Here is a 26,030-nt window from a genome sequence, read left to right on the forward strand (position 1 = left end):
ACTATCCCACACTCTCATAGACATCAACTTCTCTCCCATCTCTAGGGAACTAGACAGAGTCAAACTCCCCCACCTAATCCTCGGTCGATCATCCATGACCTTCTTCTTCTTCTTCCTTCTTATCTCCAAATCCATCACCAATAGCTTATGTTGGGTCGTAAGATTCTCACTCGGTATGACCTTGCAGTCCTTACAGAGGCCTTTATCATCTTTTCTAAGAAGCAAAAAGTCTATTTGCGTCGCAGTCACCGAGCTACGAAAGGTTACCAAGTGCTCCGCCTTCTTCGGAAAACTCGAGTTGGCTACCACCAATCCAAAAGCTTTTGCGAAATCCAGGAGTGAGACTCCTCCACCATTCCCGTCCCCGAAGCCAAATCCTCCACGCACCTCGTCATAACCCCTCAAAACGGACCCAATGTGCCCATTGAAATCACCTCCTTATGAATAACTTCTCGGCAGGCGGTATACTTACCACCACTTCGTCCAAGTCCTCCCAAAAGCGCCTTTTTACCTCCTCGTCCAAACCCACTTCGTGGCGCGTAGCACTAATAATGTTCAAGGTGAACCCTCCAACGACTAACTTAATCGCCATCATCCTGTCGTTGATCCTCCTAACCTCTACCACCTGATCTCTAAGCTCACTATCTACTAAGATCCCTACCCCATTCCTATACCTCGACTTGCCGTGAACCAAAGCTTGTACCCGTCATACACATCCTTAGATTTAGTCCTACCCATTTAGTCTCTTGGACACAAGCTATATTAATCCTCCTCTTTTAAGAATCTTAACTAACTCTATGGACTTTCCCGATAACGTCCCAATATTTCAAGACCCTACTCTCAACCTAGAAGCTCCCTCAACCCCCTTAGCCCCCCCAACCCTAGTTCCCGATCCCAGCCGAGAACATGACCCTAGTCTACCATCCCTCACCAAAGCCAGTAAAGCAAATATACGCTAGTGACAGGTTAATCTAAGACAAACGAAGGAACACTAATAAAGCACAAGTTAGCAATAGTCTATAAGCAGAGAAATAGGTATTCAATTAGGCGGAGCAGGCAAAATTTATAAGGCTAAACGACAGGAAATGGGCTATTGGAGGTACCGACTCCAAGTAAGTAAAACCTGTTCACCACCGAGAAATCTCTGTTTGCCGCCGGAAATACTGTTCTCTGCCGGAAAATACTGTTCACTGGCCGGAATCACTGTTCACCGATCGGAATCACTGTTCACCGCTGTGAACGAGCGAAAACTCAAGTACATGCGAGAACGCGCCGAAACCTACCTGGTGGAAGGTTTCCGATCGCAGAAAGAGAAAAAAAAAAACAAGAAAGGAAGAAGGAAAGAAAAGAGAGAACGAGAGAGGAGAGAGAGAGAGATCTGGCCGGCCGGAACCAGTGATGGTGGTTGTCGTCGCCGGTGGCCGGTTGAGGTGGCTTGGTTGGGGGGTGGGTGGGGTGGGGGTTGGGGGGGGGGAGGAGCTAACTTACCGTTGGAGAGGGTAAAAGTTTCTTATCTGGGTGAAGTTTAATTTCGCTCTTAAAAAGTAAACCTGTCAAAAGGGTCGGATATGCCCACGTCCAATCCGGGTCAGCTCGAGTTCTTACAACCCGAAGTAAACCTATCAAAAAGGTACTAGCTTGGATGTCGGCCCACCAAGGCACCGCTGCCCCGGTTAAGCTAATTCCTTTTTCAAAAAAGAATTAGTCAATTTCTAAGTGCTCACTACAATAAAAGTTACTTTTATCGACCAATTTTTAGCAATAAATTAATTGTCACTAATTTGTTGTGTAAGCAAAATCTTTACTTACAAATAAGTAACAGCCAGCAATGAATCCTTTTTAATGGGCAATTGAAATGAATGGTCAGTAAAAATTATGCGGGAAGTCACCTTTTATTAAATTTTCGTCTTCCCTCCAAACTTTTCCACCATTCCTTCCTTTACTTTTATACACCAGGAAGAAATTTTGATTTTTTTGAAATCTGGATTTCAATCTATCAGATAACACTTTCATTTGCCCAAAAATTATACCCTAACTCACTTCATCTCCCCTGATGCAACAAGATAATCACGATTGAGACGAATCCAAGAGCTTAAACTCGAGGAAGATGAAACTAACTCAGGAATCGAAATGCTAGGTGAGAGAGAATTGAGACTAGGAAAGAAGATATTTGTATTTCATAACATGAGATTGTGTGTATTACAAGAAGTACTTATACATGAATGAATCAATTAAATCTACTAAGTCGACCGGATCCTAACAACTTCCTAACTAACTTAAGAAATATATGCTAACTACTTTTGGCACCTGTAACTAAATACCAGACTTGTAACTAACTAATCAGTTATGCGACCAACTTGTGCACTGTGATCTAGCTCGATATTCTGATCCTTGCATTAATACCCTCTAATTGAAGAACATCCTTGTCCTCAAGGAGGGAAATCAAAAAACATGTGTTGAAGCTCAGTGAGGAATTCCCAAGTAGATTGTGCTACATCAATGCCTAGTCATTTAATCAGAACTTGAAAGTCTTATTTCCTCTCTTTACCATTCTACTCGCTAAAATAGTCTCAGGTAAAGGACAGTAAGGGCTGGATAAATGCAGAACTGGAGGATGAGAAACAACAATAGGAAATATGGAAAGTAGGATGGATAAGCACATCAACAGGCAGCAACAACTTGTAAGCAACTACACCAACCTTAGCAACAAGCAAGTATGCCCCAAAATACTTAGCTGTAAGTTTATTGAAGGGCCTGGACACCTCAAATACTTGCCTAAAAGGGTGTAACTTCAAGTAAACCTGATCACCTACAACAAAACTTCTATCTAATCTATGCTTGTTAGCCATATTTCCCATCCTTTGCTGAGCTCTAGATAAATGGAACGCGAGTAATTCAATGATAGCCTCCAAGGATCTATCGACCATTTCAACCTGAGCCTCTCCAGCTAAATCAGGAAGATGAATTGGATGCTTTTGTCCATAGACTACCTCATAAGGTGTACGCATAATAGCAGTGTGATACAATTTTTTATTTTTTATTTTAAAAAAAAAAAAATCTTTCTTTCTTAAACTTTGTATCCCATCAAACAATAGTACATAAGATGAAGCGAAGGTGATAATTTTTTTCGAGTTCAATTTTTTTGGTTTTCTTTATTTTTAATTCTTTTTGTTACATAAATACTTTTTTAAATCAAAAACCATTCACCCAGGCCATATTAGCCTGTCGTGATGGGAGGTTTGGCCGAACCCTACTTGTCAATATGTTAACCCAAAAAGATACATGGAGGAGGATATGTACCTTAACCTCCAAAAAGGTAAATGAGAGAAAGCTGAAAATTTCAGAAAAGGGAGGACACTTCTCTCTTTTGATGCATTTGATAATGTGAAAAGCTAAAACTAGACAAGTGTGTTATATCCCGCGTTTTTGAGCAATCGGATAATTCAAGATAATCGCGGGAGCACGACAAGTAAGGCCATATTTTCATTTTGTTAAGCATGTGAATGGCTTATGAAGAATTTAGAAGCGGAATTATCAAGAAAGGTCGAGGGCATAAAGGAAATTCGCACTACGCCTCATAGAAATATAAAGGAAGGCGAAGGGTAAATTTGGAATTTGAAAAACAGTTTTATGAATTACCACTTGTCATGAAAAATACGATTGGGCTTGAAATTTTAAGAGGAAAAAAGGGGCCTAACCGGCCATGGGCATGGCCCAAGCCCATGTGGGGTGTAAGTGATAACTTTAAAAGATGACTAAGTCATCTTTATTCCATAATTCACTAGAAAATTCAAGAACAAAAGAAAAGAGGAGAAGGAGCAAAATCCAAGGCCTATTCGGCCAAGTGCAAAAAATTCCAAGAAAAATTTACAAAAAATTTTCCAAAAATCATTTCCTACCTATTCAAGGGTCCCTAGCAAGGTGGAGTGGTCTTTGGAGCAAGAGGAACATATATTCATACAAGTTGAAATCTCTAGCCAAGTGAAGAATTGAAGAAAAAGGTGAGGTTTGGTTCTTTCTTATATGTTATGGATGATTTTGTATGTGTAGTATGTAAAAAAGTGGATGAAATCCATGGAAGAGAAAAACCATGGTGTGGCCGTGCATGTATATGGGTGTGTAGAAATTATGTTTTAATTATTTTATCTAGTGTTTGGTTGTTATTGTTGTGGATACTATGTTAATAATGGAAGTTGAGTAGTTTTGGAGAAGTTGTAGCCATATGCATATGATGTTGGCCGTGAGTTGCATGATGTATGCATGGCCGTGTGGAATTGTTGAAGTGTGGAGGAAAACGAGTTAATTTTATTTAGTATATTGGTTGTTGTTGTGTGAGTCGCTATTGCTAATAAGAACTTAGTAATTTTTGTGAAATGGTAGAAGTTGGAGACTTGTGGTTGAAGCTATGTAAATTGAATATTATGTTCTTACATGCATGGTAGACGACGATATTGGTATGGTGTTGTTGGAAAATATATTATAAGATTATTATTGTTTTTATTGGAAGTCGGAAAGTCTTGAAGGAAGTAGTATGTTGGTTGAAGTGTTAGAATGTATCTTGGATTGAATATGGAAATTGTTAATATGGTTGTTGCCTTTATGTTGGTAGTTTGGCCGGGTTGAATTCCCGGATTGTTGTTGATCAAAATTGGCTAAGTTAAAGTTTTGGAGATGGTATATTTATAGGGAAAAGACTCGAAATTTCGGTAGACAAATGTTACTTTAAGATTCCCATTTTTAAATGTTCTAATTAAGGTTTGGTGAATGTGACCAATTTGTAGATTTTGTGGATTTGCAATTTGAATTTGGAATAGCGCAAGGAGCGGAAAAAGGTATGTAAGGTTTCACTCTCTTTCCTTGGCATGTCTTAGACGTAATAGGTTTGGATATGGGCCTCGGGGACGATCCTATCCCTAGAAACCTAAGATTGAATTTGACCCTTTTTCATTCAATAGAATTGAATTAAATGTTCTATGAATAGTTGGAAAAGTTGCATAACCGTCTAGAATTTGCACCAATAGAACTCGGCTACCTTAAAACTCTCGTAAGTGATGCCATGGAATGTAACATACGTAAACTGTGTGCGCCATCTCATTTGACTCGAGGTGGGCCCACTATTCCTAGATTCCCTTTATTGCTCCATTTATCAAACGATAGGTGTTGTAACTATTCTAATGAGAGTAATTCTATGATGCTAAGTATGATGAAAATGATTCCATGACAAGGGCCTTAAGTCAAGAACCCAATGCGAGTACGAAAGTGCTAAATTAGTTTATGATTTTTAATTTTATTTCCTTGGTTATGATACTATTTTCTAAGTATTTCAAGCATATGAACTAACGTTTATGATGTTCATGATTTCGTTTCACGTTTTCTCTTAATATTATTTTCCGTTGATAGTTCCGCTTTATAATTATCGTTCCTTTAAAATGAGACATGTGTATATGAGATATGGATATGTACATGGGGTGGGGGAAGGGATATATGGGGAATGGGAAGGGAAACATGTTTCATTGCCACCTGGTCAGCTGGCTTATCATCCCGGACGCGGGATATATGGCGAGCCGATGTATTCGCGTATGTGGGCGAGCCGCATTGTTCGGTGCTATGATATGATATGATATGATATGATATGATATGATATGATATGATATGATATGATATGATATGATATGACACGATATGATATGATATGACATGATATGACATGATATGATATGATATGATATGATATGATATGATATGATATGATATGATATGATATGATATGATATGATATGACACGATATGATATGATATGACATGATATGATATGATATGATATGACATGATATGATATGATACGATATGATATGATATGACATGATATGACATGATATGATATGATATGATATGATATGACACGACATGATACGATATGATAGGATATGATACGACATGATAGGATATGATACGACATGATATGATAATACACGATATGATACGACATGACAGGATATGATGCGATATGCTGTGATATGATACAATATGACATGATAAGATATGACATGATATGTTATAATAGGACACGACACGATATAGGTTCTGTTTGCTATGTCTACGAAAAAGAGAAATGTTTTTCTTTTCTAAGAGGGAAATACAAGCATGCATAGTATCCAACCTGAAAAGGGTATTCTCATATGTGGTTACTTTCCCCATCCCGCTATATGTCCTATGGACCCATGACATGATTATACATACTTTGTATCTTTGCTTGGATTATTAGTTTCCATGCCTTACATACTCGGTACATTATTAATCGACGTCCCTTCTTGTGGACGACTGCGTTCCATGCCACCGCGCGAGTCGGCGGTGGACGACTTGACTCTAGGAGCTACTATGCGGTGTTGTAGCGGCGCTCCGGTTGTTCGGATCATAGCCTTTTGGTACTGGTACTATTTTGTATATGTCTATGTTCGGGCCCGGCAGTATTCGGCCCTTCCTATGTATATATGAACTATGTTTAGAGGCTCGTAGACAGATATGTACAGTTAGATGTTTTGTACTTTGATGGTCCTCGTCGCTGTATAATGTGATAGCAAAGTTTGTTAGCCTATGTTCATAACTACGCTGCTGATGTCAATGTTAAGGGTAATGAAAAAAAAAAGAACGGTGACGTTCATACGGCCCACTCAGTGATAAGAATACGATACGAGATAAGAGGTGCTCGGTACAAGTATCGAGTACCCGTCGCGGCCCTAGTTGGGTCGTGACAAAGTGCTAGTGTATTTATGATTGTACAAAAAAACATACCCAGTGTGATCCCATAAGTGAGATATTTATGATGATACTTAACCATAATCAAAAAGCAAATTGACCTTTAGCTGTACTAGTTCTGAAGTGTTCTTTGGTCATTCTTCATAAAAGTTCTAACCTCCCCGAGTAGAGAAAAAGCTTGAGCGAAGAATTTTTCATGTTTATCCTGTGCTCCTACGTTAGTAAGATAGTCAGCTACAAAATTAGCTTCCCTGTCTGAATTCTACCCCGGACCATCAACTGTCTGATTTGTTGAATGTGTTGTCGAAGGCCTCCTTGTATAACATTGGCTCCATTGATCATGTTCACCATTAAAAGGGAGAAGGACTCAATCTTCAAGTCAGTGTATTCATTATAAATACACAACTTTAGGCCCTTCAAAATAGCCATACATTCTGCATAGTTGTTGCCGCAAGTTCACAAGTAGGAGTAAAATGCCACGATCATGTTACCATGTTTGTCTCTGAGATGCCTCCTGTTGCAACCTCCCCTGGGTTACCCTTACTGAAGCCATCAGTATTGAGTTTGAGGAAGTCACCTTCAGGCATTGGCCAGTAGATAATCTTAATGTCAATCTTGTGTTTAGCCCCTTCCACCTTTCTGAACAACTCTATCCAGTGATGACCCCTTTTCAGGGCTGGAAACTGGCTATTCAAGATCAAGCTAGTCAAAATAGTAACTTGATTGGTAATTCTGTGAATATATAAACCAGTACGCTCAAATCTTTGGTTACATCTAACTTTCCAGATTTCCCAACATATAATAGAGGGTACACATTGAAGCAATAGTTCATGTATCCTGTTTTTCTGCTTTTGTTAGCCACCATTGGATCACCATTGCTTTCATAGATTCCCTTTGAAAAGGGGTGTTACAATAGTTACAGTAAAATTCCCAAATTTTAAACATCTCACCAGTGCAAACTAAATGATTAATGTTTTCCTGATTAAAGGATCTGCAACATGAGAACCTGGCAGGTCCACTTTTCTTAATTTTTTTTTTCCAATAATCTCATAAGTAGGTAGTCTGGAGTTCAGTAATCTTAACATAAAAAATGACACCTTGAATGATAGTTTGGAGTGCCAGATCTTAGCAGAAAGAGTTGAATTTATAGTGGTCCTCGACCATTTCCATGCTGAACTACAGGTGAATAAACCACTTTGATCACGTGCATTTTTACATCTCAATACATGAAGAGTATGGATTAAGAAATGAAATGCTATTGAGGCTTGTCAAACTAGATTATAATCTGTTGCAACTTGCAAGTGCTACAAATAGAAGAGCTTAGTGAGCTCACACAGTAAGATAATTCTAAGTTTGTGCTTTTCACTTGAGTCCTATACTATGTTGTCTAAGCTAATTAAATATTCTTGAAAAAGGTTACGCAATCATATCCCATTAGCACAAAGGCAGTGCTAAAACCCATATTTACAATCCACAAAGAGAGCAAACTAAAGTTCCCTATTGCATCTTACAGGGACTTTATGATGTTTAACGGAACTCTACTTCTTCTATCAATTCCTCTTTACACCAAAAGAGAAATAAAAGCAAACAACTCTTTGTAATCTTCCAAATATTGTTGCCTATATATGAACCTCCTTACGTTAGAGAGAATGGTGGAATGCTTCTTTGGACCGTAGATGTGTACTTTGCACCTCAATATAGTCGTGGAAGTATGCTTGCAAAACGCATAGCTCTATCGAAGGAACATTTGTCACCATTTGAAGAGTACCTAGAAAATGCCACTGATCACTAGAACTTATTGGATATAAGATCGGTTTCATAGGTAGAACTTGATTGGATGATGAACAAACCTAAAATTCTTCTGGTTTCTGCATTGATTGGTCGTGTCATTGATCACGTAGCTACTTACAAGTTATTGATGAAATGAATTTGTCTCTCACCCTTTATCGATGACAAGGACACATGGGAAGGCAAATAATCAAGCATGTAACTCATACAGTCCAAGTCGTTCATATCATACATAAAAATATCTCATAACACATCATGGTCACTTAAAGCATTCAACACATATAACTAGCAAGTTTCACTTCTACACATTCACAAGAGTTATAACAAGTCATGTATGAGATATGAAGTCTTAACTTAGTCGTTATATATCCAATTATATCTTCTCGGGATAATTCATGTCTTCTTTTACACCTTTGGCTAGCTAGGTCTTTCCGTGAAATATGCTTGTCCCAACATATACATGGTTAATAATAACGTGACTACTTCATTTAAGCATTTTAACTGTGCTAATTTGTAGGCATACCAATTCAAGTGTTGTGTCTCGATTACCTCAATGCTACCTTAGCAATAATCACGCAATAAGGTCAAGAATGTACTTAACACGATCAATCTACGTCACTAACATAACATAATCTCTTATCTTTAACGCTCACGTGAATAAGGCAAACAGGTTTTTGACAGTAGTTGCCACTGCTTGACATGCCATCATTGCAATCCCCAAAATATTATACACCATATTTTGTTCATCCATATGAAGGGGACATGGGGGAAGAATTTCTTGTCAACGTAAACGGAAAATCCTCATTTCTTTTTCAATACTCCTCCTATGAGAAAGACACATGTCAGTTTCCAGGCTAATCAGTAGAGATTTTTTCTCTTCGAAACCTAGTGGAAAGGGCAGTTATATTGTATGTGCGTGCGTGAGTGGGTGTAAAGCTAATCATCCTTGACGGGGAGCATTCAACGAGCATTGGAAAGATGTTTAACCTAGTTCCTGGAGAGGAAGAGCACGCCAACAAATACAGCACAACCAACTTGCAGCACTTAGATTTCAAGTAATCAACCTAAAACCATTTCTGCAAACAAGCTCCATTTTGTAATAAGCTATATAATTCTATCATATACTCAACCAAATTACTCTAGGAACTTTCATAAAGCTCACGAGAAGCTTATCAGAGCACACTTCTATTAATGCATTCAACCAGCTACTTCCTACTCCCTCTGTTTCAATTTGTTTACTTTCCTTTTTAGTCTGTTTAAAAAAGAATGTCTCTTTCCTAATTTAGCAATACTTTAATTTTAACATCCCACCTAGCATGTTTAAAACCACAACATTAAATGTCATTTTGGTACATTATACATATCTTTAGTTTAAGACCACAAGATTCAAAAATCTTCTTTACTTTCTTAAACTTCGTGCCCAGTCAAACTAAGACAAAAAAATTCAAACGGAGAGAGTATTTGGCATTGATTATTAGTGAATTCAAGGATTCTGTATGAACATGATTCAAGTTATGAATTTTGTGGGAAGATAGAAGTTAACTGAGCATGATAACAATAGCATTTCAATGTTGCTGAAGTACCATGCACCGTATACGATAAGGAAGAATGAAAAAGAACACAATGACAAAAACACAATGTTATCAATAAATATGAGAGAGACTTTTTATGCTCTCTTAATATCTTTGCCTTTACTATTTAACATGTCATCACATCACTAAATATGAGGTGAAGCAAGGCTCTCAAGGTAGGCGGCCACTTGAACTTGACGAAAGTCACCCGACGGAAAATCTTTGAATAGATTTAACGAACCCTCCCTTGAATTATACAGTTCTAGCTCTTCCCCATGCTGCACCAGAACTTCATCACCGTTCTCTGCTACAAACAACGGAGAGATATAAGCCCTACCATCAACGGGTGATGAGATGGTAACCAATTTAGTCCAAGATTTCTCGACACCATACTCCTTCATCACCCACATATCCGCCCTATTCCTTTCATAGTTACAACAAGCAACTAAATACCCTCTTGAAACACCTAATGTCCAATAAACACCTTCATTTTCATAACTAGGCAGTGCTATTTTTCCATATATCTCTGCAGCCAAATCAAAGGTAACAATCTCCCAAACAGCACCCAAACCATGGTTATAGCACGCTTGCCAGTGAAGAATCCCATTTGCAAACATGCCCAGCTTTGCTTTTATATAACTACTATTGAAACCCTGAATAGTTGTCCAAGATTTAGCCTTTAAGCTATAAACATTAACCATATTCTCATATCTACCCTCAATTTGAGCAAAACTTAAGATCTTCACAACCTTATAATCTTCAACAGATGCATCATAACCAAATCCATATCTAATATAACAACCACCACCACCACTGCCGCCTTTATTCCGAAGCATTAAATCAGGAAACACATTAAACTTTCCAGTACATGGGTTCAATAGCATTAATGTAAATGAGTCACTACTTAAACAAATTAACCCATTACAAGAACCCAAAATCCAACTCGAGAGGGGTAAAGATTTAGTAAAACAATTGAGTTTAACCATTGTAACACATGTATTTTCAGACCCCATGCTGTAAACATGGCAGAATCTACCCAAACCAGAAATAGTGGCTACCACAGCAAGTCTATAATCAGTCATTTGGGGATTATGTAAGGAAAATTTGACATGGGTTTTGGTGAATAGAGGAGTTGAGAGTAAAGAAAGCCATGATTTTGAAACACACTTGAATTTCAAGAGAGATTTGACAGGTACTCTCAAGAGAATTTCAAAGATGACTTCTTGGGGCAAAACTGTTGACCCTTCAGATATTTCCTCCATTTTCTATGATTCAATTGCTTACAGAATCAATAGTTTCACTATTTCTTGATGCAATGGTGGAATGTGATGCATTTTCTTCTTTAGTCTGTTCCGAAAAAAGAATGATAAGTTCTTTCAACAATTACAGATGTTTATTTTATGAACCGTCTCATGTGAGTTCATGCAAGATAAAAAAAGACTTAACTAGGAATTAGAAGGCAAGAGAACTAAAGACAAGGAAACATAAAAGGGATATATCTTACGACTTAAGAGAACTTCAAAAAGAAAACATTTGACAACATCTTAAAACATAGTCATAAAAATGTGAAAGGATACATTATATACGTGGTCTTTAATGTTATCATGAACATATACATAACATGATATGAGGCAGTAGCTACTTGTTTAAATCAAAATCTAACATCTTAGAATCCTAGTTCTATTGTATCCCTCAAACAAACAAAACAAGCAAACACATCTGAATAGCTAACAGAAAAGTAACATTCTTAGATTAGTCAATTAATAAAGGGTCCGTTAAACAGGTTCAAGGCTGAAATTATTTCTTATCCTTCATTTTATCAAGAAAAGAGATGAACTTTCGAAACAAACCTGATAACGACAGTTTGTTCGAACATAGAAGATCAGGATTTCTAAACACATAGCATGCTCTTAAAATTGGACCATCTCAATTCAAGGTAAGCATACAGGAACAAACTAGGAAAAGAGCATGTAGCCTACTGAATCTGGAATTTTAACATTAAAGGTTTAAGAGTCAAGACAGGCCTCAAGGAGTTGAAGGAATCAGAACCCTAGTTCTAAACAAACATTGGAAAAGGAAAAGGATCTGTCCAGTTTTAGGCCAGGACAGAGTCATTACTTGATTGTGTCCTCAGCACTTTAAAGACAGAAACAAGTGTGTCCTTGTAAATCCTTTAGACTTATCAGACAGCACAAAACCAGTATTTTAACTACTTAGGCAAAACATTTAGTTACGCAAATCTATTACTATTTTAGTATTTTAGGCAGTCAAGATGGTTTAGAAAGTTAACATCTTCAGGTTTTCCTTCTTCAATTATCAACTTCAAAAAACCAGAACTCAAAGGATCATTTCACACTTTATTAACTCAAAGAGGAAGACTCTTAGTTAAAACACATTTTTGATCTCATACAGGTTTAAAGAGAAACAGATTAAACAGGAAAGGGGAAGGGGAGCCTTGGCGTAACTGGAAAATGTTGCTGCCATGTGACCAGGAGGTCACGGATTCGAGCGGTGGAAACAGAATCTTGCAGAAATGCAGGGTAAGGATGCGTATAATAGACCACTCCTTCTTTTAAACTAGTAATAAACTAACCTAGCAGATATATTATCGACGATCATAAACTGGTTTGAACAGCTGGAATAAGGCAAATAAAGTGAAAAATCTTCTCATTACACTTCCAGCTAAGGCGTATTTAAATCTTGCTAGCTTAAAATGAAGGGAAATTTTCAAAAAATATACAGCTTTTGGAAATTTAAGCCATGTAGCCCAACATTAGACCTGGGGAAAAAGCATTAAATACTAATGTATCAACCTTGCATAAAGTGTATAAAAGGTGATTATATACTATTATGGGCTAAATCGGGTAACAAACTCAAAGTATGGGCTACGTGGCATAAATATTTTCAAAAATAGACATAGAGCGTAATTTCCCTTGAACTGAAAAATCATGAATGATTAAACACATAAAGAAAATAAATGCAGAAATTAAACACATGATTACATGCTGAAACTTAACAATAAATAAATGAAATTTAAAAAAAAAAAAAAAAGATTACCTTTTTCTGGTTTAGGGTTTCTGATTTTGTGGATCATTTTGGGGAAATGAGAAAACAAAAGGGATTTGGGGATTTAAAGGCTTCATGGGCCGGGTCTTGGGTTAAAAGCTATTGGGCTGGGGTTTGAGTGATTTATTTGGGCTAAGGGGGGTCATTTGCACTTTGTCCCTTCAAATGGGCTGGTGTTTAATTTTTGTCCTTCAAAATCGAACTTACGCCTATAGGGGCATAAGTTAAGTATTATAATATCTACAAATTATCTTTGGCCATTTGAAGGGAAACAATTAAAGACCAGTCCGTTTGAAGGGAAAATCGTGCAATTACTTCGGCTAATGGATCTGAAAACAAACTTAGAAGGGCAATTGGTCTATAAGAGGAGATGCATGGATGCCCCAGTGAGGAGGTGTGAGATGTTGGCTATGGACGGTTTCAAAAGAGATAGAGATAGGTTGAAGAAGTATTGGGGAGAGATGATTAAATAGGACATGGCACAGCCCCAGCTTACTAAGGACATGACCTTAGATGGGAGGATTAGAGTATAAGATTAGTAGGTAGTTGAGTATTGTTTCACTTATCCTTCCATACTAGCAGTTGTAGTATTACTCTTGTAGTTTCTTACCCTTCGATATCTGCTACTATTTGTTGTTTCTTGTTCTTTAACTATCGTATTACTCTGTTGTTCTTTGCTATTTTTTGTGGTTGTTACTACTCTATCATAATTTATACGAATTTATCCCTCACCCCTTTACTGATGAGAAGGACACATGGGAACACAAACGACCAAGCATGTAACTCATACAGTCCAAGTGTTGTCATAATTTATACGAATTGTCCCTCACCCCGAATTGTCCCTCACCCATTTACTGATGGGAATCACTATTTTCTTGATGCAACTGTATAGTGTGGAGGTTGATGTATTTTATACTACTCAATAGCGGGTTTGTCACTAGAGCTTTCTAATTTGGATTGCTGTCAAAATAGAAAATTGGGAAAAGGTGCAACCGTGCAAATATTCCAAAAATGGTGCATGGATGTCTCTATCGTTACACAAATGACGTAAATATAACTTTTTCGCTAACGATAATTTTTTAAAATATCATTTAGATTATTTTTAAATTAAAAAATGTCATGTGGTTTAAAAAAAATAAGTCTATCATTTTTTAGTAGACTTAATTTTTTTACAGTCATGTGATATTTTTTTTTTACTTTAAGAAATTAAGTCTACTCGAAAAAAGGGTAGATTTATATATTTTTTTTTAAATTATGTTAGCGAAAACGGTATATTTGTTAATGGAAGGAGTATATATAACCACTTTTTAATGAGGATATATCTGCTCTAAATCACAAAATTTAGGAATATATTTGCACCTTTTTCCTTTTATACAATGTGTCTAACACGCTATGTTACCTTGTTTGGTTCCAACTAGTAGATCGGGAAAAAATAATAAATCTACAAATTGTGTGGCCAAGTTTCAACATCATAATCATAATATATTAAAAGTTGGAAGACCCTAAGTTGTGAATTACCAAAATGTTTATTAGAAGTCGAACGATATTTTTACTCCTCTAAACACTACTCCTACACTATTTTTGTACCAAATAGTAAATTTACCTATCATTAAATGATAAATAAATCAATTAAATGGGAGGTTCCATCATCCATGTATCTGCCAATTGCATTTAGTGTTGTCTATTCAATTTCTTGGAATTATTTCATCTTGGCATGGTTACTTTTGTCGTCCGTGTTACAATAATATCTCATAAATTAAATTTAGAGTATCTTTATCACTACTTAAGCCCGCATATATTTCATAAATTAAACTTTAAGAGCATTTTAAAATTAATTAACCATTTTGCCCTTCACCCAAAAAGAAGAAAAAGCTTTTATTAAATAACAAAACTTCAGTTACACTATTCATTATTGCATAAATTAAATTTTAAGAGTATTTTAAAATCAATTAACCATTTTATCCTACACCCAAAAAGAAGAAAAACTTCTATTAAATAATAAAACTTCAGTTATACTATTCATTATCGATGCATTAGAGTCTCTTCTAATTCTATACAAGCATTTCTAATAAATGGTGACTGATGCTCGTTTGTACCTTCCCTTCTGAATTCTACCATTAGTGGTGTCTTTAAATCCAACCTTAAATACCAAATTAGCTCACCAAAGGTCACATGATTATTAAATTATACTATCAACTTTTATACAGTGGAAATTTTACATTGATCGAGTGGAGGAAGCAATAGCTATTTAATTTTACTCCCTCCGCCCATATTAGTTGTCCACATTATTATAAATGTCCATCTCAAAATAATTTTTCATTTACAAAATCAAGATATAATTAATTAAGTTTTTCCTACTTTGCCCTTAACATTAATTGTTTTTTAAAGTAACCATTATTGATTAGAGTGCAATTAATTGGAGAGAGATAAGGGTAATGTAGTAAAAATGCACTTTTATTTATGAGTTCTTAAAGAGGATGTAAAACGGAAAGTGGACAAATAATATGGGACGGAGAGAGTATGTATTTTCAATTTTGTTTGTAAATGTTCTTTCATCATTTACCTATTGCATTCATGAACAATATATTATTTAATACAAATGTAAATTGTGTCATCAAAGGTTTTCAATTCATTCTTTTTATCATACTTTGGTTGGAAAGTATTATATTTATTTGTGTTAGAGGCAGTGGTCTTGCTTATTGATGTAGAACTAAAGAGTCACAAAGCTAGAACAGGAAAGATGATCTCTCCTTTCTTTTTTCCTTAATTTTTTTTTATAACTCTTTTTATGAGAATATGAGAATTATGATGGTTATGTGCTATCAAGGAAATCTTTCTCCTAGGACAAGGCAACCTACACCAATTCATGATGAAGAAATATTAGATGTGTCACCAAAAAATAAAGTATTTATGCCTCAAGAGCGAAATAACCTTAATTAACATGATCACGATGCACACTAATATCTTAAAAACGTTATGGTGGTTATGGTGGTGGAGGGGGCAGAAATTTTGGTGGTGGAAGAGGGGAGGAGTAAAATGGGTTAGGGGTGATGAGGTGGCAATGCCACTTGTCATCCACCTCATCAAGTGTCACTACCACGTAGGATAGGATGTCCAAGGGGACCCCAAACTTTTTTTAACCCAAAAAATAACTTTTGAAACCAAACTAACCCTTTAAAAAAACAAAGAACCAAACTAGGCTTCACGCACAGAATCTGTGCGTGAAAGGACCAAACTGTAACTTTTTGAGTTTGGTCCTTTCATGCACAGATTCTGTGCGTGAAAGAGGGAGGGTACTTTTTTTTTTTTTTTTTACTTTTTTTAAGCTATCAAAATTACGTTTTTTTCATACTTTGGGCAAAGATTAGTCATGTTTCAAAACCCCAAAATATCAATATTTTATATAGAACTTAATATATTTTTTTGCATACAATAACGTCGGCTCATTACATCAAGTATACCTAAACGTTTGGATCGTCGTTTTAGGGGTTGTAGAGTGCCCCGAAGTAAGTTTTGTTTGGCTGGAAACTTGTCATCTTTAGATCTAAGTGTCATATTTTATAGGATTTTGATTTAAGTGTTTTGAAATAAAAATATTATATTCAAAAATAATTCATCCAATACGAGAGGTTCAATCAAGGTATAATATATCTCATTCAATGCTCCCAACAAGGTTTGATCCCATGTTGTTGTTTGATCCCATGTTGTTGGCATAAAAAAGAAGTAAGTAAAAAAGAGAGGCTAAACCATCAAGCCAAATTGGTGAAAGCAACAAAGTAGACACTTTTTATTTTTTATAATGTTCACTAATGCTATCTAACTCGTTTTTATAAATTGAATTTTGAACCTCGAAATTGACATTCAAAACATCATTACGATGGGATTAGCATCTCGAAATAGATTTTTTATCATTAGATTTTTACTAAAGAAGAATAAAAATTTTGCACAAATTTGGGGCAAAATTCAAATTGAATGGGATAACGGGCGTTTTTTGGAAAATCGGCTCGTCTTTGACTGTTTGTCCGAGTAGATCTCGAAAAAATACCCCAGATAAAAAAAAATCGCAAAAATCGGACATCCGAGCGCAAAGTTATGACCATTTAAAGTTTCGACAATTTACAACTAGTTTTCTACCTATGCTCCCGTCCTTATTTTTTATTTACGTGAGTGAGAGGCATATGTATGCTTGATGCTCGTCATATGTATACATAAGTTCTATACAAAATATTTATATTCCGACATTTTGAAACGTGACTAATCTTCGGTCAAAGTACGAAAAAAAACTTAAAGATAACAAGTTTCCAAACTTACTTTGAGGCACTTTACAACCCCTAAAACGACGATCCAAACATATATGTATACTTGATGTAATGAGCCGACATTATTTTACGCTAAAAAAAATATGAAGTTCCATATAAAATATTTATATTCTGGTGTTTTGAAACGTGCCTAATCTTCGGTCAAAGTACTGAAAAAAGCTTAGTTTTGAGTTTGATTTCCAAAGAACAAAGATGACAAGTTTCCAAGCAAACAAAACTTACTTCGGGGCACTCTACAACCCCTAAAACGACAATCCAAACGTTTAGGTATACTTGATGTAATGAGCCGACCTTATTGTATGCAAAAAAATATATTAAGTTCTATATAAAATATTGATATTTCGGGGTTTTAAAACATGAATAATCTTTGCCCAAAGTATGAAAAAAACGTGATTTTGATAGCTTAAAAAAAGGGGGAAAAAACAGGGCTTCGACCAGTATCTGGCCAACTCCTCGAACTGCTGGGTGTGTTCTGTTCCCGCCACGAGAAAGACGCACGGAAGAGGGATAAGTGATATGCGAAAAGCGATCTGCTTTACACGCCTGCTTCCAGGACGTCACGCCCACGCGTCTCCTGACTATAATGGTTGGGCTTGGCTCTGCTCGCCGGTTGATTCAGATAAACTAGGAACTAAGACTCGCATCTTTGACACATGAAGATGCTCTCTTGTTCTTGGCTGCTAGACGAGGCGCTGGGTAGAGAGATAATAGATCCTCCTACCCCCTTTCACGCACAGAATCTGTGCGTGAAGCCTAGTTTGGTTCTTTTTTTTTTTAAAGGGTTAGTTTGGTTCCAAAAATTATTTTTTGGGTTAAAAAAGTTCCGGACTTTGTCCAAGGTGGACAATTTTAACGGAAAAGGATATATTTGAGCAAATAGTATACGACAGGGGTATACACTACAAGAAAGACGACATTTGCCAACAAAAATATTTTTGTTGTCATATATAGACTATTGTTGCAAAAAGTACTTTTAGCAACAACATTTTTTTGTTGTTGCATAAACTTTCCCAACGGTACGTTATTGCAACGACGTGCAACAACTTTTTTGTTGTTGCCAAAAGTACTTTTTGCAACAACAGTCAATACTATGGCAACGAAATTAAATTATTTGGCGACAAAAAAAAAATTATTTTTAACAATAAAAGTAAGTTGTTGCCAAATATTGAATTTTGTCAACTATATTATTTTGTTGCCAAAAGAGCTGTTGCCATTTCTATACTTTCTTGTAGTGATATTTGGACCCAAAGTATAACGAAGGGTATATTTGGCCCTTTTCCAATAGTACAGGGGTATATTTGGCCCTTTTGCGTCTTAAAAATGTATTATTCTCATAAAATTAATGTTTGAAATGTGATAAATTATGATAAATGATAATCGTGTTATTGAGTCTTTTTCTACAATCCAGAACATGCATGTTAATTATGTCTGGTTTAAACATTTCTCAATCCTTTAGAAAAGTAGTTGGATCATTTGAAATAGTATGGATGGATATTCTAACTTTGAAAAACTAAACATTCTTTTTAATACATAAATTACCATTTTATAATTCAAAACAAATATTTTCAGAATATGTATATCATTATAGTTTTATATTTTTATATTACTTTATTTATAACTTACACGAGATATGCATGTGCAAAACACGTGTCCAGAAACTAGTAAAGTTCAAATAAGTAAACAATGTAAGGTAAAATCTCAATTGATTTTGAAGTTTTAAATTTTAGGATTTCCTACCTAGTTAATATAATTATTCTTAAATACTATTATTTTAAAATATATATCTATTGGTACAAGATTCGTTCAAATATGTCTTTATTCACTGACACCGGATACACAAAAACAATGCAATTTTTGTCTTTTTAATGATTGATTTTCTCGTCTCGTATCATATTCAAGTTGGTAAGACGATATAGTCGATGTTAGCTAAGCCTTTGATTTGCCTAGCAAGGTCAGAGAAGGAGTTGAAGGTCTGGATTCCATCAATGCCATGACCGAGGGCAAATATGTAGTCGCTTTAAGGCATGAATTAGGGGTCTAGGAAGAGATAGATATGACAACCAATCCACATAGAGGGTTAAGAAAAGGCAAGGTTGCTAGGAGAGAGCAAGAGATTTAGATAACTTAGCTACAAGTCCCAAAAAAAGGCAAGTTTATGAATAAATCTAGACTATTTCGCATAGTTGAGATGTTAATTTGAAAAAATTTTGTGTAAAAGGGGCTTATATAGGAAAGCTTTTGTCATTAGTAAATAAGAACATATCTGTTTGTAATGTCAATGCTATGTTTTACCCTAATTATTGACGGAGGAAGATTTTAGACCATCTTGCAAAATTCAAAGACAAAAGTAAACCTTTTCTCCAAAATAATTAATTTGGACAAAAATGGTCCAATGAAAGCCGAGAATACAAATTATTTACGCATCTTCCCTCAACTAATTCTTGATTAAGGTATAGATGATCTATTGATTAAGTATTCACCTACAAATTTAAATTAGCATCTTAAATTTCGATAAATGGGATGAATGAGGTAGTTCTATTTCTACTCCTTCACTTTTACTTATCCACTATACTAAAAATATTTTTTCATTTTTATTTGCACATATCAAAAGAAAAGGAAAAATCAAATCTACCACAGTGATTTTGGCCACAATGGCCCAAATGGGGCTAGGATAGTAAATTCACACAGATATCTAGGTCGAATTCAATGACATTCCTATCCTTCCCTCCCAAAGTTCATCTTACACCATTAATACATTTTAACCTATTAATTAACTTTTCCTTTTTTAAGATTACGTATTAACATTATGTACAAAATTACATGAAATTAGTTGATCACTTTTTTCAAGATAAGAAGTTCAATTAGATATCTGTAGTGATTCTTTTCACCTTTTATTTTCATTTTTTTAATTTTGTGAATAATGATTAGTATAAAATATTTAAATTAATCTGATAGCTCAAAATACCCTTGATACTAATGATTGTTCCAAACAAGTAAATAGGGACCAATTTTGCCCTTGAACTATTCGAATGGGCAATTTTGCCCTTGTTAATTTATTTTTTTATTTTCATTTTTCGGGTGGGGTGGGGTGGGGGGGGGGGGGAATATGTACCCATAAGAACTTTTTAGTCTTTTATTAGCTGTATTAACATTATTTAATTAAATTATTGTCTATATAATATCTATGAATTGTATATCTAATTGAGTATTTCAATACGATATTTGATATTTTGGTATTTTTCTATAAGAACCGAATACCTTTTTTTTAAAACAAATGCGTATCAAATACTGAAATGTCAAAAATTATGATTTCCGTATTGATGATAGTATGCACACCCTTAGCTTTTTGTTTTAACATTTGTAGTTGGAGGGCATTTTTGAGAACTGACTGCAGGACAGACTTTTTTTTTAATCCAAAAACATAATTGAGGGAAAAGTTGACCCAATTTGAATAATTCTGGGGTATCTTTGACCATTTTTCCTTTTCTTTTGAATCGAGAGTGGCATATAATAATATATGTGAAAAATAGTGTAATTCCTCGGCATATAATAATATATTTGACAAAGAATGTAATTCCTCTGTCCCAATTTATGTGATTGTATTTTACTCGGCATAAAAAGAAAAGAAGCTTTAAACTTATGTTTTAATACAAGCCATTTGTGTGACTATACACCATGCATCTTATTAAAGGCAAAATGAAAAAGTTTAAAGTTAATTTTTGTAATAAGGTATTACGACATTTTTTGTGGGATAGACCAAAAAAGAAAGTGTGACACACAAACTGACATGTATATGTATAAAAAAAATTATTTATATTAATAAAAAGTACAACTCTTTGTATCCCCTAATCAGGGGTGGAGCCAGTAAGGGGCAAGGAGTCCATCCGATTCGACGAAAAATTACATTGTACAGGATTAAAATTGTTTTTTTAATGTATATATAGTATGCTGTTGAACCCCCTTGCTTCATAGTGTGTTTACTTCTTCGATTTTTGAATCAATTAGTAAAATTTCTGACTTCGGCATTGCGTCTGATTCTTGTCTCTAATTTATTTTCCTCGATTTGAAAGATAGTGACACTATACTTTCTCCAATTGCTACGTAGTGGTGATTAAACTTATTTTCAATGCAGCTGGAGCTTGTGGTGGCATTAAGGGACTATGTAGGCCGTGAAACTCCTTTATACTTAGCCCAAAGACTCACAGATCACTACAAGAAGATTAATAGGGGAATGGTCCAGACATATATATCTAAAAAGGGAGGATCTCAACTATGGTGGTGCACACAATTAAGATCAACAAAACTATCGCACAAGCGAAGTCGGCCACGGGTGCAAAAGCGTCATGGCGGCCACAGGTGCTAGGCAGCACGGTGTCGCCACGGCGGCTGCGTGTGCTAAGCATCTCTTTAGAGTGCACAATATTCACGGGAAGCTTCGATATGGAGAGACAACCTTCCAACGTACTCTTGATGAAGCCTCTTGGTGCAAGGGTACCTCCTTTCACTTCTCGACCACGAACGTTTTGAAAGATAAAGTGACTAAGGCCTCATTTGTTTGCACTTAAAAAGAGTCTTAATCTTAATTATTTAAATCTAGTCATTAAGGCAATTTGTTTTTGAGATCAGAATCTTAATCATTAAATACGTTTTTTTTTTTTATGTTACAACCACTTAATGAGTCTGAATAATTGAGATCTGCAATAGATCCTTAATATCAGTAAGATGTCTATTCAAATATATCTAAAAAATATCATTTCACCAATTTCATTTATTCATCATTATTGATATCCCCCACCATTATCAACTACGACCGCCGCCGCCCACTATTATCAACTACCACCACTCATAACCATCATCCTCAACCACAAGCACCACCACTGTCGATCACTACAATCTGTCGTCACCAATAGCCACCATTTACAATCATCACCTGTCAACCACCATTGCACAAACAACCACCAATCACTATCGATAATAACCATTATATATCGCCATCATTAGCTATCATTATCATCCACTATTACTATCAGCCGTCACCGCCAACGTAATTATATAACACCACACCACTAGCTACTGCCCACAATTCTACCATTTGTTAACACCATTCTCAATAGGCATCCACAACCACCACTGCAAACCGTCATGTGATTTTTAAAATATTACTACTTATAATAAGAGGGAATCTAAAGATTTTGTAGTCACTTAGTTAGATTCTAACTAATGGTTACTAACTACTTAGTTAGATTCTAACTAATGGTTACTAACCAAAAGGCTTCTCTTCCAAATTCAACCTTTTATTGTCCTTTATTGCTTATATAGCTTCTTTTATATGCCTCATTTTGCTCCTACTATATATTGCTTTATTGGCTTAATAATTTTTTTTAAATTTGTCAGTAAAATTTAAATGAACACATAAATGACGACTTATTTCAATTAAGCACCTGAACACATGATAATATGTTTCTATTCAACATTTTCTATTTAAATTTTAAAAATACTTTTGCGTCTATTCTCAAATGTCTATTACATAGACAAGTTAACTACTTAAAATATGTCACCTCCTTTAATATACACATTAGCCTCAATAACCTGTAAATCCTTAGAATCGTTCCAACCATAACTGATGTGTATAATTAAAGAAAATGGCATATTTTATGCTTGTGTACCTAAATATTACATGATTTTTAGTTTTCCAAGGAATAGTAATACTCCTTCCGTCCCAATTTAAGTGTCTTAGTTTGACTGAGCATGAACTTTAAGAAATAAAGAGAGACTTTTGAATCATGTGGTCTTAAATTGAAGATGTGTGTATGTGATCTAAAACTTGCCAAAACTTACTAAATATAAAAAGAGACACTTTTTTTTGGGACAAATAAAAAAGGAAAGTAAGACACTTAAATTGGGACGGAGAGAGTATCAAACAATTGTAACAAAAGGGAGCAATCACATTTAAGGTTTTTTAGTACCCTTTTTTCCTCTGGGGGTGGGGGTGGGGGTGTAAAAAGGATGAGGTTGTTTGTTTAGCATAGAAACACATGATTAAATTAAGCATGAAGCATTGAAGCTTTATTTTTGTTTAAAAATGATTAGAATGTACATTTTATAAAATAATGTGCTACTTACAAAATAACAAAAGGAAGAAATGTCATGTCCTCATCACATAAGTTTTTGGAAAGCAAAAGGATTTAATTATATTAAGAAAAGTCATTAACTCTTTTCATATTTTCATTGTATTTTGTATATCGTAAATGAAAATAACATCTACTAACATCTCATTGAAAGAATAAATATAGCATATATAATTGATGTCTCTTGAACCAAATTATTTTTCTTCTTTTTGAAAGAAAGTGTTATAGATCATAATGGATGTTTTTAATCACACAGATGTTACAACTAAGTTGGATCTTAAGAAATTTCCAAAGTCTAAATCTAAATAAAATTCAATAAATAAATAATGCTAAAAAGAAGCCTAAAGTAAGGACAAAAAAGTCTTTATTCAATTTTTAAATACTTTGGGTGCAATTTTAATTTTTGCAGAGCCTTTAGTATTTTGGAATTTGCAGAAAAGATCGAACTAATCTTTCAATAACTTAATATCACAAAGAGAGAGAGAAAAAGTAATTGTAAATTTAATTTTAATATTAATATTAATTTTGGGCCCAGACTTAGCACGGGCCAAATAACACTAGTTTTGTTGATATAGTGATTAATTTAATATTTTATATATTTTTGCATTTATTAATTTTTTAAATAAAGAAAAATTTGATAGTGATGACCACCACTGCAAATGTTGTTCGAGATATTACATCATGAGCAGATAAATTTCCTACGTAAGGCCATATATCAACTTCCACCACTTCATTCTCTGTTACCAGTTTCTCTAGTTTATTTGTAATACTGCTGCAGCTCTTATAGATGGCAGGTAGCATGTGCTGTACATGTGGTTATTAACATTGTGATAGATAATAGTGCAATGTCGTTACTTAACAACAATATATATACAGAATGACACAGACAAACCTCTCTGTAAGAGCATCATTGCTTGTTCTTATATTTTTAATTTTTATAGTGAAATTATATATGATATAGAAAACGTGTAATAAAACATGATATGAAAGATCCGTTCTACAGAAAACATGAATGTTATAGTGAAATATCTGTTAGCAAAACTGTGTTCAGAAAATCAGAAAACCAGAAACTAGAAAACGTGAAATTACAGAAACTGAAAAATATCCTAGACCACGGAATTCATTGTGTATCCTTAAGGAATTTAATCCCCTCATTGTACCTGAGATTATGGATTACTTCCTCCCAGGATAAAGCGGATATACCTGTCGCAGAAGTAGCGGTACCTCAAACGCCTACGATTTCGTCGAACTCAAATTGGGCAACAAATCACACAAAGACTCGATATAGTTTGTTTGTAGGAAAGTAGGCAAAGTTTGAAAAAAATTCCGTGCAGAAAATGAGGCATTGCCTCTGTTTATATAGCCACTGTTTTGAGCGGAAATAACTGTTCAGAACAGGTATGGTGTCTGTTCGGAAAGACCTTGCCTTTTTCGAAAATAAGAAATGACCGTTGGGAATTTTTATTGCGTAGAAAATAATACCAGAAATGGAAAAATTAATTAAATAGATTTGGTCTAAAAATATTATCAATCAAATCATTTGACCAAATCCGAAGCCGAGCCGAGCAACGACGGCGGCGCTAGGGGAAACCCTCTTTTCAAATCTGTAAGAGCTAGAAGAAGTGTCTCTCTATATAAGCACACACAACAAATGCTTTCCCTCACCTATGTGGGACAAAGTGCCTTTAAACAAATGAAATTCAAACAAATTTCATTTCCCTCCACTTCTATTTCCCTCAATTTCTCATTCACACTACTTCATTTTAAAGCCCAACCACTTAATGGGTCTTTAAAGACCAACAATATCATTATGGAGGATGGTTGTTATAGAGAGGTATGTTATAAAGAGGTCTGATTCATAATATTTATAAGATATAATATTTTTGGTTATGCATATCTGGAAGTTTCCTTGATTGCAGGGAGCGTTTTATTAGGAGTCCCTAGAGCAACTGTATTTTATGGAGAAGTCGTCCCTAGGTTTAAAGTCTTTGCCTAAGAGTCTCCAGCCTGCCTATAAATACGCCTGTGACTCCATCAGTCCAGCATTCTCAAATTGTGATAGACATAGGCTAGAAGGCTCTACGGTTTTTACTACATTTAGGAGGGTTACAATTCTGTGCTAGAAGAAAGGTAATTGTCACGACATTTGAACAACTATGGCTGAAGGTACGTTCCTATTTAATATTCCGCTATGATGACTTTGTGTGTATGTGTTGAAATCCAACAACCCCTTCAATGCATGTATAGGAGTAGGTAAGCTATACAATAAGTACGGTTTGTAATTTGAAAAAAAAAAAAAACAAGCGAGTAAATTGTTCAAAGTCGGAACTATCTTGATCCCTAAAGTTTTTTTTATACTGTCAGTGCATAATATTTTTCAAAATTTGGACCAACAAAACATA

At 35.1% G+C, this 26,030-nt stretch overlaps 1 protein-coding gene across 1 annotated transcript; it reads right to left on the reverse strand.

Annotated features, from left to right (window-relative positions):
- Nucleotides 1-10,078: 10,078 nt before the first annotated feature.
- Nucleotides 10,079-11,462, reverse strand: LOC132053456 (F-box/kelch-repeat protein At3g23880-like). The gene has a single exon (XM_059445502.1). The coding sequence runs from the start codon at nt 11,375-11,377 to the stop codon at nt 10,262-10,264; it is 1,116 nt and encodes a 371-aa protein (XP_059301485.1). The 5' UTR covers nt 11,378-11,462; the 3' UTR covers nt 10,079-10,261.
- Between the last annotated feature and the right edge of the window lie 14,568 nt (nt 11,463-26,030).

Source organism: Lycium ferocissimum, chromosome 4 (genome assembly GCF_029784015.1).
Source record: "Lycium ferocissimum isolate CSIRO_LF1 chromosome 4, AGI_CSIRO_Lferr_CH_V1, whole genome shotgun sequence".
Lineage (NCBI taxonomy): Eukaryota > Viridiplantae > Streptophyta > Magnoliopsida > Solanales > Solanaceae > Lycium > Lycium ferocissimum.

Bases quoted from the DNA above. Each gene is read 5' to 3' on its own strand.
- LOC132053456 (XM_059445502.1), bottom strand. From the start codon at position 11,377: ATGGAGGAAATATCTGAAGGGTCAACAGTTTTGCCCCAAGAAGTCATC.